This window comes from Echinops telfairi, unplaced genomic scaffold (genome assembly GCF_000313985.2).
Source record: "Echinops telfairi isolate 266 unplaced genomic scaffold, ASM31398v2 ScPeMD7_7458;HRSCAF=8496, whole genome shotgun sequence".
NCBI lineage: Eukaryota > Metazoa > Chordata > Mammalia > Afrosoricida > Tenrecidae > Echinops > Echinops telfairi.
The window spans coordinates 51,039,058-51,050,855 of NW_022111358.1; the positions used below are offsets into that span (position 1 = coordinate 51,039,058).

Below are 11,798 nucleotides of genomic sequence, written 5' to 3' on the forward strand. Positions count from 1 at the left end.
CAAGGGGTACGTGGGGGTGTGTGAGTGCTTATTTGAACAAAATGTGTGTGTGTGTGTGTGTGTGTGTGTGTGTGTATGAAAGCCTGAATGCGTGTGAGTGAGAGATGTGAGTATGAGGATGAATTTCAGTGTGAGCCAAAGATGTGTGTGTGAGTGTGCATAAGCAGAGGTGCAGCTGTGGAGGCGTTTGAGCCTTTAGCCCTCTTGTTTCATAGTATTATCGGAATATGTGTCTGTGAGTGTGGCTGTGAGTGTTTCAATCATGGTTGGGTCAGCTCAGTTGTTCACGGTCAATGGTAATAGTTTATATTTTCCTCCAGGTCTTCAACAGTCAGCGATACTATATTGTTCTAAACTCCCAAACTCTTGGATCTGCAGTTTCCCCCAGTTTTTACTCCTGAGGGTTTTTTTCCTTATTTTTTTCATAATGATACTTGCCAGCATTCGTCTCTTATTCATCTTTTCACAAAACACTGGGAGGTCTTTTTGTTTCAGGGGTCTCACTCAGTAAGGGGCTGATTAGCTTTTCACCATGGTACTCTCTTTGCCATTTAGAAATGTGATACCTCGAAGCACAGAGTGCTGGCAGTGTCTGTGTGCCCTCAGTCTTTGCCTTATTTTGCTGCTAAATTCAACCTCAGTGTGACTGATGCCGCCAGAAGACTCAGTGGCTTCCTCAAAAATTTGGGTGAGTGGACTTTGGGTGTTTCAGGAATGTGTAACTATTATTTCTCTCTCAGGTCCATGTCTCCAGGGCCCATGGTGGAGAAATAGCCCATGGGAGCCTGGCGGGCCTTGTAAAGGAGCCAGCTCTGCCCTGCTCCGCTCCCTGCGTGGTGCAGGGGCCGTTTCCCTCTCCGCCTCAGGCACGCAGATCGGGGTGTGTGTAAGAGGAGTTGCAGTCCGAAACGATTGCCACCTGGTTTCCCCAAGATGCTCTTTGCGGAGCTGTTTTGGGATTTCCTGGTGATCACTTTACTGAAGCCCGGAAGTCAGTGGGATCCAGCAGCTCAAGTGTGAACTTGGAAGCAGGGAGGGCTGGAACAGATATCAGAATTCTGCTGCTTTTTCTGATTTTGTGAAATGACTGGCTCTCATTCCCTTCTTTTCCTAGACTGACTTTTTATCGTGCATATGACGAAAACAGTTGTAAAAATTCAGTATTTTATGTGCATAATTCATGACATGGACTACATTCTCAAATTGGACATCTCACTGTCCTTTTCCTTTGTTGGACCTTTTTTTTTTTTGCTTGACACTTACTTTTAGGTTATTTTTATTTACTTAGTCACTTATACTTGTGAATTGGATGTAAGTTTACAAAGTAGATCGGATTTCAATTCCCTAATTCATATACATCTTATTTTCATGTCTTTGGTTACAGTCCCCACAATATGATATGACTGGGCAATGATGTCTTTTAGAATAAGTAATACCAGACTAGCCCCAAGGGGGAGCCCTGGTGGTGCACTGGTTACTTGTTGGGCTGGAATCCACAAGGTCTGCAGTTCAAAACCACCAGGCACTCCTCAGGAGAAATATGGGGCCTTATACTCCCCTTAATAGTTACCATCTTGGAAATTCACAGGGGCAGTTCTACCCTGTCCTACAAGGCCACTATGAGTTGGTATTGACTTGATGGCAGTAAGTTCGGTTTGGGGATTGAAACCCAAGGGGATGTGGAGATTAAAGTTAAAGATCTCAAATCCCAACTCTTCCAAGATGCTATTCTCCACTTCCTCCCACTCCTCCCGTAAGTATATTCCCTCACATCCCTGAGTTCTAGAATTTGCTGCAAAGTCCCATAGAAATTCGCGGAATTTTAAGGACATATTTCACATGGTGGTAGCTGTTCAGTCCTAAATCCAAAGGTCAGGCATAGGCGAGCCAAATGCAGGATCTAGAGCCAGAAACCAAAAATGTCCAAAAGTCACAGCAAGTTTTCTTGGCTTCTGCCAAAGCTCAGTCAGGAAACAGATGTGGCTTTCCAGGTGACGAGATGTGTAAGAATGACACAGTGGTCGCAGCATGAATACTCCATATATCTTCGGTCATGTCCTCTGGTAAAGAGGTTTTAAAAATGCCCCCAAGGAAATGGAGTGGTTTGGTTTACACCCTCGACTGAAAATAAACAAGAAAACTCACTGCCATCCGGTCAGTAGAACTGCCTTGTGTGGTTCTGAGACTGGGCGCCTCCTCTTTCTCCTACGAGCGGTTGGTGGCGCAGTAGAGAATGCCCTCCAAAGAGGGTGTAGACACAGACGTAGGCTCCAGAATGCTGCATCACATAGAATTGTGGCGGGAAGGGCCATATTTGACCACAGTGAATCACTTATCCCAAGTTCGCCCTGTATATTTCCTAGTTCCAGTTCTCTTCTTTTCCTAACCGTTTGGAATTTTGTCCTGAGATAAATGATGCCCGTTTGATTGCAAATGGTTGATTATTCTAAGAAGTAAGGACCTCCCTAGTGCTGTTTCCCTATGGAGCTTTCTGTTGTGTGGCTGAAAATTGAGCCATGGGGTGGAGTTCATTTCTAGACTTGGGTGACCAAAGGCCCGTATTTGCAGGGTGCCACCAGTCTCTCCAACCAGTAAGCCTGGTCTTTTTTTTAAATTTTGAGATTTGTTCCACATTTTTCTCCTACTCTATCTATGACCTTCTAATGGGATCCCTTTCAGAGCAGTTGGTAGCGGTAGCCAGGCACTGTCTAATTCTGCCCTCAGGGTGGTGGAGACTGGTGCTTGTGTGGTCTCTGAGACCGTTAGGCTCATTGTTTCCACGTGTAGTGAATTTTCTTGGTGTTTCTTTCCTCTGGAGGGAAGGACCAGCAGTTGACCTTAGATGGCTACTCCTCCGTGCCCCTTTCTGAGTACGGCTGAGCTGATGGTGGGCATCCAGCGGACTCAGTGTGGCTCTGCGCAGCTTGTAACCTGGGGCTCAGTGTGTGGGGTCTACACAGGAGAATTTAGGCACTTAGCCAGAGCAGGGTTTTTCTGACTTTCCAGTGGCTTTTATGAGACTTACGCACTGAGATGAAGGAACAAAGGTAAAACGACTCTTGAGAAGAGGCTTCTGAGAGCAGACCCTGAGTCTGTAGGGCCAGCCCACAGCTGTTATCACATGGCGAGGAGGTTAGATCCTGAGGCCTACCTAGTTTTACTTAAGGCTCAAGCTGTCAAAAAGGTGGCCTGAAGTCTTCATGGAGAAAGGCCCTGGTGTTTGGGGCTAGGGTGGGGAACAGTGGCATTGGGGGGTGGTTAAAAACATGAAAGAATTTCAAAAGGTGCTTGGAAGAATTCATCCATCTTAACATTTTTCATGAAATTTTTGAAGCCCTCTCATATATAATGAAATATTTTAGGTAATAAGGCAGTGAGCACGCAGTGGGTATGGAAGCAGCTGCGACCAGGAGAGAACAAGCCACTGCCACGCTCACAGAGGGCCTGGTGCCATGTGGGCAGAGTGCTGAGCACAGGGAGACCCACTAGTGCCCACTCGTGCTTGCCCATATGCCCAGTTAGTGCTGGCTGGCTTGTGCTTACCCGTCTGTGGGGAATGGTGTCACATCCGTTTTAGCACATCCTGCTCAGGTGAAATGGTTCCCTCCAGATGCGTAGATAGGCATAAGAAGACTTGTGGACTGGACACGCGGTCCAGGCATGTCCCCATGGTGTGGTCCCGGATGGGGGCAGGAAGCTGACCTGCCTCTCCCTCAGGGGTGCACTACGTGTTCGTCACGACCGTTGCTGCTGACTTCAGCATCCTGGAGAGCCAGAAGGAGTTTGTGCGGCGCTACCAGCAGCACAGTGAGGACGAGCGGGCGCTGCCCATGCTGACCTCTGCCTGTCCCGGTGAGCCCAGCAGCCTCGCTGAGCCAGGCACCTGGCACACAGCACATGGGGGCGGGCGGGGGCCAGCACATTGACCTCATGGTTCTCATTTGTTCTGTGTCACTGACTTATTAGCAATGCCAACTTGGGATGAGGTGGCATCTGAGTTTTAATGATTTTTCTAAAGTTTCTAAGACAAACATCATGTTTCAAAACCTGTTTGTTTCTGAGAAGTTAAATAGCTGAGAGTTCAACAAATGCTGTGTGCCCTGAAGTTGTTGGGGTCATGGCCGGCTCTTGCACCTGGCCGGCAGGGAGCCGCTATCTCAATTGTGTCCCTGTGAAGAGTGGGCTGCTGAGGTGCGGGAAGGATTGTCCACAGGCATGTCCATTCCCGAAGAGCAGGGATATGGGGTTGTGGATGTTTAAAGAATAGAGGGTGCCCCCAGAGGTGGCATTTGGCCCCACTTGGCTCTGTGTGCCCAGGTCCTGGAGTGAGGGGACTGTGCTGCCAACAGTCACACTGCAGGGTCTGTTCACGGCCATCCTCACTTCACCCGACCCCATGCCCACCCTGGTTTCCGTTTGTTCTAACGTCACCGTCGCGCTCTACTCACGCTGGATAGATGGCGGCAGTGCCATGTCTCCACCAAGGACAGCCTGGCCACCCTGCACAGCTCGGGGCCAGGGGGCGGAGGGGCGGGGGTGATGGGGGAGCGGTGCCCTGGAACCCATTCTGTCTCCCCAGGTTGGGTCCGGTACGCTGAGCGGGTGCTGGGGAGCCCCATCACCCCCCACCTCTGCACTGCCAAGTCCCCGCAGCAGATCATGGGCTCCCTGGTGAAGGACTACTTCGCCAGACGGCAGGTAGACTGTCCTCTTCCTCATCTGGGGTCAGGCCGGGCCCTCGGCGCGCAGGCACTGTGGAGGGGGCAACCTGACTGTCCTGAGAGTGAACAGGGAGCCCACTGGACACTCCAGGGCTCTCTCAGCCATGTCCTTCTTGGCCCTGCCGCCCAGGGAGTTCTGGCTTCATGGCAGAGGTGGCTGCCATAGGGAAGGTGACTGGGGAGTGTTGACTGGCCATAAGCCCTGTGGTGGGGCACACGCCATCACTGGGCCTTTCCTCACATTTGACTGCCGAGGCAGCAGGCTCCCAGGAGGTCCAGGGCCAGCTCCTCAGTTCTCCCAATTCTGCAATGACCTGTGTGCCCCATGCTGCCAGGGTGGCTGTAGGGAGCTGGACCACCACTGGTGCGCAGCGCTGAGCAGGAGCCACGGGCACCCATCGCAGCCACCTGAGTCCCTGGCTCTTTCTCCACAGAACCTCTCTCCAGATAAACTCTTCCATGTCATCGTGGGCCCCTGTTACGACAAGAAGCTGGAAGCTCTGCGAGAGGACGTGCACGGTGTGGGCTCAGGCACCTCGCAGGGCGTGGACTGCGTGCTGACGTCAGGTGAGCCCACCCTGTGCCCTGTGCCTTCCTCCAGAGCAGTCGGGCGTGGCTGTTCCCCAGAGACCCCTCAGGTGTGGACTGTGGGGCCAGCCTTATCCACACCTCTTGGGAGCGACTTCAGAGGGCCTCCTTTTACAACACACCCACGAGCCCACGTGAGGAACCAAGCAGCAGGTGCCACAGCAGCACCGGTGGCCCACGGTGGGGGCAGCCGTGAGCACCTGCGGCGGGGCCTGTGCACGTTTGGGGTGGACACGCTGCTCTGAGGTTTCCCGGAGCTGTGCAGAGCCAGGGCGGTGGGAGCTATTTTAAACCGCGGTGAATACAAGGTCCCACGGTGGTGTCACTAGTGGCAGCTTTGCTTCCCCTCCATCAGGCCTTGGCCCGCCCTGGCCCTGTGGGGACAGCAGGCCTCCCTCAGCAGGAGAGCCCTGCCCCCGGAGGGTGCCACGACCATCCCTCATCCTGCGAACCTGAGGATGCGCATGGTCTCTGAGGACGACCCGCACCCTGGGGGTTCTGAGTCCACGATCTGCGTCATCTCAGTGGGGACACTATGACCTGTGGTGACCCTGCTCCTGGGCCTGCTGTGACTGTTCCATGACTGTTCCTGGGGTTTCTTTCTTTTTGAATCGTTTCACTGGGGGCTCTGACAGCTCCTCTCACCATCCTCCTGTCGGGTGAAGTACTTGTGTACATAGGTTGACACCATCCTTTTCAAAACACTTTCTTTCTACTTGAGCCTTTGGTATCAGCTCCTCATTCTCCCCCCTCCCACCCTGATGAATCCTTGATCATTTGTAAATTACTATTTTCTTATTTTAAACTGTCTGCTGTCTCCCTTCACCCACATTCCTGTTGGTCCTCACCCAGGGTGGAGGAGCTTATACGTCGATTGTTATGATCAGTTCCACTTTCTCCTCCCGCCTGGGCCAGCATTTTCTGGCCGGGCTTGTGCAGGGCCTTGCAGAGACAGGCCTCTGGTGTGCGTGTTGGCGGCAGGTGGGTTACAGGATGGCTGCCAGCTGCAGTCAGCAGTTGCAAAGCCCGGCCCCTCTGAGGGAGAAAGAAAGGCTTTCGGCTCCCTAAAGAGCTCGCACCTCAGTTCTGCCCTGGAATTGATGCGTCTAACCACCTCTCCCGAGTGGCCAGTCGCCCTGCATGCCGGTTACTCCCCCTGAGTGTCCTGCCCAGCGGGGCCCACGGTGCCTGTGCATCTTGTCTGCCTCCAGGTGAGCTCCTGCAAATGATGGAGCAGAGTGACCTCACTGTGAAGGACGCGGCTGTGGACACACTGTGAGTGTCTTCTGGGGAAGGGTTCTGTGTGAGTGTGGCCAGCGTCATGCCCGTGCCCATGTCCTCTGTGGGGGCCTGGCCACTTGTCACTGCCAGTTCCACCAAACCCTGCCATCCTCTCAGGCGTATGAGTCAGATAAGGGTGGGCAGGTGGCCTGGTGGGCTTCCATGACGTGTTGGCCACACTTCTTACAGAGGGAGGGGAAGGGGTGGGACCGTGTCTGCCCCTGACACACTCCCCTACTAATCCTATCAGCTCCTCGCATCCCAGTCAGCACCACACAGTGGGGGCAAGGCGCTGGGTGGGAGCCTCTCAGCCCTCTTGGTTCAGCAGTGAGGGTGCTGTGTGTCCCGCTCGTGGGAGGAGGGGGCTGAGGTGCCAGGATGCCAGCAAAGAAGCTGCCTGTCGAGTTGCCCGTAGGTTCCTGCTGTGCTGTGCCCCAGATGCCACTGCCTCTCCAAACCCTGACCCTCTGCATTTGCTGCCAGGCAGCCTTTGTGGCACAGACCCCCCCTGCCCTTGACTTCCTTCCGTGGGAGCACAGGGTCAGCTGAGGGCACTGAGGCACATGGCCCACCCCTGTAGCTCCCTCCCGTGGCGTCAACACTCGCTGGTCCTCTGCCACCCGTGTGCTGGGACATGCATGCTCGTAGGGGAGTGGGTGGGAAGAGCTGCTGTTAAAACTGGGCTGGGCCTGTCCCGCTTGGGAAGCCTCATGACACGCAGGCCTGGGGCCCCGGCCAGGTCAGTCATCACTGACCGGGCTGTACGGCCCCGAAGTGCTGGACTTGAGAGCATGACCAGCTGCGCCCTGCGGTGCACAGGAGGTCCGTCATCCTGCTCCGTGGCCCGAGGGGTGCTCCGGATGAGTGGAGAAGCCCGAGCTGCCGGGTTGGTAAAAATGCTCACAGCTGGCGGGCATGTGCTCGCTGCCCGGCCTCCGGTTTCATGCTGGCCTCCTCTCTGCCCTGAGGTTCCGAGACTTGACTGAGGAAGAGATCCAGCGCCACGAGGGAGCTGGCTCGGACGGGTACCTGGCCCACGTCTTCCGACACGCTGCCAAGGAGCTGTTTGGCGAGGACGTGGAGAAGGTCACCTATCGAGCCCTGAGGTGCGAGGGGACAGGTCCTGGTGGCTGGTGGCTGCTGCAGCCAGAGGTTTTCTGAGGAGATCGCTTGGACCACCGTGGCTGCCTCAGCGTTTTGTAGTTGTCACTGAGAGCAAAGGGCCTTCTTTGTTTCCCCGCAGGCCACACTCCGCACCAGGGAGATGGCTGTCCTCAGACCCAGTGGGGCCCTGACGGGCCAGTAACCCCTGTCACTCGTATTCCAGAAACAGAGACTTCCAGGAGGTCACCCTGGAGAAAGATGGGGAGGTGGTGCTGCGCTTCGCCGCTGCCTACGGCTTCCGAAACGTGCAGAACGTGGTCCTGAAGCTGAAGAAGGGCAGGCTCCCGTACCACTTTGTGGAGGTCCTGGCATGTCCCGGAGGTAAGCGAGGGACAGGGTGGGGCCTCAGCAGGAGGTGGCATGCCATTGTGACCACCAGAATAGGTGAAAAAAACAATGTGACTGGAGGGTGGAGTCAAAGCAGAGGGCTGCGGGGGCTGGGCTCTGGACCCAGTGATGGACGGGTCCCTTAGATGTGACCAATGTGTATTCTAGAACATCCCCTGAAGTCCCTGCAAACTAGATGAGGGGACACGGGGTGCTGAGGCCTTGCTGGGAGGAGTAGGTGGTCGTCATGTTGGCAAGGGGAGGCCCGAGGCTAAGAGAGAGCCCATGTCCAGGATGAAAGCTGATTCTCTGTCCAGAGGGGAGGTTGTGGTGACAGGGCTTAACTGGCCCCACAAGCATGGCCAGACAGTCGGGGATCTTGGTCCAGGACACTAGCCACTCTCCAGAGTCACACACAACCACCAGGGGCACCTCTGTGCTGCGGGCTCCTTCCGCCTCCTGCTCCAAACCCATCTTCCCCTGAACTGACACCCCCCCTAAAACCACTCTCATGTGTGTTGCAGGGTGCTTGCATGGCAGAGGCCAGGCCCGGGCTGAGGACGGGCCTGCAGACAAGGTGCTGTTGCAGCAGATGGAAGACATCTATGCAGAGGTCCCCACTCGGCCCCCTGAGGCCAGCGCACAGGTGCGGACGCTTTACCAGGAGTGGCTGCACGGGGCTGACCCCCCAAGGGTGCAGGAAGCACTGCACACTTCCTTCCCCAGCGCTGGGCTCGCTGCCAGCAGCTTAGACATCAAGTGGTAGAAGAGGCGGCACAGGGGCCAGGGCCTGGGAACTTGGAGATGCTCCCCCAGGCTTAGATCTGCTCCTTCTTTGATGGGCACAGTCCTCTCACTTCCACTGCCCGCCTTACCTGAGGTCCCTTACCCATTTATTTATGTGGTGCTATTTTCATGACGTGCAGGACATTGGAGCTTTTTAACAGGAACGGAGGTGGTACCTGATGTGAGTGGCCTCACCCTCAGACTGCGATAGGATCCCAAAGAAAAGAACAGAGGCAGGCTAGTGATTTAGGTCTAAAAATAAATCCAAACCATGCCCTTGGGAGAACTGAGACCCCCACCCCCGGGTCTGGCCCATGTGCTTCAAGGTCGTCTGAGGCAGAAATGAAGGTGGGCAGGCTGTAGCCCCTGGCTGACTTGGGGCCTGTGGGTTGGCCTGGCTGCCCAGTGGTGGCTGTGCCTGCATGGCGTTTCCCAGCCTGGCTCCATCTGCTGAGACTCCAGGTTTTGCCGTTTATGTTCCTCTTATAAAGATATTGTTTAGACCTTGGAACAGGGCATCAGCCTGCTGGGAGTCCAGGGCTTCATCCTGAAGCCCTCCAGCCTGCCCCGTAGGCTACCTTTTACATTCACTTTCTCACCCCAACCGGAACAAGGCGGAAATACCCGTGGTGTCCTGATCCAGCAAAGAACCAGAGATGAGCTGGGAGTTCTTTCCGAGCGCAGACAACCTGGTGCAGCAGTGGTTCTGGTGGGGGGCAAATCTGAGGGCCCAGCTCTGGTACCAGCCGGCCGACCAGCCCCAGGCAGGCAGGAGCAGGAGCAGGCTGGGGAAGGGTGAAGATCACCGTGTTGAGTCCGCCTGTGACGTGTGGGCAGTCTGTAACTAGGCCTCGAGCTGATTTGTGAGCACCTGGGTCCACTAACGGGCATGGCATTCTTTCACCCTCAGGGTAATTAAAGCCTCAGCCGACAGGGTCACCTTCACCCCATCTGATGTCGTACCTGTAGGCCTCTGTGTTGGGAACCGGTATATTGGGTTGGATTGTACATACAGTTTTTGCTTTCAGTCTACATACCATTGGGTGTTCACCCCTGAATAACTGATTGTGGAATAAAGCCTTGAAGAGCATCTCTGCTTGTGCAGAGCTGACAGCAACTGGGTGTCGCAGGGAGGGGCCTGCCTTCCCGAGTCGAGTCGCAGCGACCCTCCCCAGCCACTGCCTGTCCCAGAGTGCCACTCCCAGGACACGGTCCTCCAGGCCCAAGCACTGGAGGGCTGACCTTGACCGATGCAAACACTACCACCTGCCAGCCATCGTGAAGACACCGACTTCATGGCCGGAACGGGACCCTGGTCGGCTGTGACCCTTCACAGCCTTGCTGGAGTCGGGGCTTGGGCCTCATCCGTGGTGCCCTCACCGTCAGCGGACTCCGGCCTTGGGTGTGGGACCAGGGCACAGCCTTCCTGCAAGCTCCTGCAGCTGGCGGCTGCTGAGGGCGGCATCATGTCTGCCCGTGGCCTCCCTGTTGGCCTAAAGCTCGGCAAGTGCAGCCTCTGGGTGCTTGGCCACACCGTCCTGTTGCCCCACAGCTGGGGGCACCCATGGTCCTATGTGTTAGACAAGAAAAGCCAGCCCAGACAACTGCTTAGCCCCAAATCTGTCTTCCCAGCTACTTCTGCGGTCGCTGTGAGTGGGAAGTGACTTACTGCCGGTGAGTTTGGGAGGTTTTCCTCATAAGCGGTTGCCTTGCTCCTCAATCCATAACCCCCACTAGGGGCATTCGTCAACCCAGAAATGCCCTTAGCTTAAGGTGACCAGACATCCTGCTTTTGGTAGGACAGATCTGATTCTTAATTTTTCCCGCGTCCTGCAGCATTTTTAAAAAGTCCTGATTTTTGGAAAGAATGCACGACAAGCTAGGGTATAGGTTTTCGGCTACCATGTGGCTATTTCACCAGAATATGAGTTTTATCAATGGTGTCCCGCTTTTGCCCCGGTTTACCAATGTTAAAATCTGGTCACCTTACCTTAGCTCCGGTTCTAAATGATTTCCGCGTGCCCTCAGGAAGAACTGGTACTCAGGCAGGAGGAAGTCATGTTTTAAATGGAAATGCAGTAAAAGCTTGTGTGTGGGGTTCAGTAATCTTGGACAACCGTGCTCACATAAAATCGGCACGTGGTGTTCCTTCAGCACTGCCCATTCACTGTTGGAGGACAGTGCTGGTGGGCGGGTCCCAGCAGCAGCACCGGTAAGGCAACTGGGACAGATCTGTGGTATAGAAAAGTAGGATCAGGAGAGGCTATACTGAGACTTGAACTCAGGTCATCAAGTTCAGAGTTCAGAGTACTAACCATTACACCAAAGGACTACATAACACCAAAGCCTGCCACAGGGTGTCATCAACCCCGAGTGCCCTTGGCAAGGGGTTAGGGTGTGGCTTCATTCCCTGAGCCGCAGGTATGGGATGAAATGCAGAAGCAAAACAAGGCTAGGTTCCACCGAGATTTGAACTCGGATCGCTGGATTCAGAGTCCAGAGTGCTAACCATTACACCATGGAACCAATTGCTGAAACTCCTGCTGCCTCTGCTCCTTGAGGAGAACCCAGACAGGGTGCCGGTTTCTAGGGGGGACCTACTGGCCCCAGTGCTGGTAGACACACAGCTCTGGCTCTGATGGTCCATAGCCAGAAGGGCACCTTGTGGTAGATGATCAGGATAGCCCACAGCTGGCCAGAACCCAGCAAGGGGGCACGGTGATGCCCACTTACTAACTCTGAGTTTCTTCTTTCAATTTCTTACTGAGGGAAATCCTCTGGATTCATGACTAATACTCTGTTGTTAAAAAGCAAACTAACCGATAATGGTTCAATCAAAACAGACCAAGATTCACTGCCCTAGTACTGGTACTCCTGGTTAATGGCAGCAGTACTGCCTCCCAATGGGGGTGGGGGGAGGCGTGGTTAGGG

At 54.6% G+C, this 11,798-nt stretch overlaps 1 protein-coding gene and 1 non-coding gene across 3 annotated transcripts in view; one reads left to right on the forward strand and one right to left on the reverse strand.

Moving 5' to 3' along the window:
• The window catches only part of NARF (nuclear prelamin A recognition factor), a 17,228-nt gene extending 7,271 nt beyond the window's left edge, over positions 1 to 9,957 (forward strand). For both annotated transcript variants that reach the window (XM_004709206.2, XM_045299679.1), the window contains 8 exons: positions 556 to 688; positions 3,718 to 3,852; positions 4,580 to 4,698; positions 5,156 to 5,288; positions 6,521 to 6,584; positions 7,559 to 7,696; positions 7,918 to 8,075; positions 8,606 to 9,957. In XM_004709206.2, the coding sequence (XP_004709263.1) occupies positions 556 to 688; positions 3,718 to 3,852; positions 4,580 to 4,698; positions 5,156 to 5,288; positions 6,521 to 6,584; positions 7,559 to 7,696; positions 7,918 to 8,075; positions 8,606 to 8,847 (1,122 nt within the window). In that variant the 3' untranslated portion in view covers positions 8,848 to 9,957. The remainder of the gene's footprint in view (positions 1 to 555; positions 689 to 3,717; positions 3,853 to 4,579; positions 4,699 to 5,155; positions 5,289 to 6,520; positions 6,585 to 7,558; positions 7,697 to 7,917; positions 8,076 to 8,605) is intronic.
• A 1,364-nt stretch (positions 9,958 to 11,321) lies between these two features.
• On the reverse strand, positions 11,322 to 11,393 carry TRNAQ-CUG. Its single transcript has one exon. It is a non-coding gene; the product is annotated as a tRNA-Gln (tRNA).
• Positions 11,394 to 11,798: the final 405 nt, after the last annotated feature.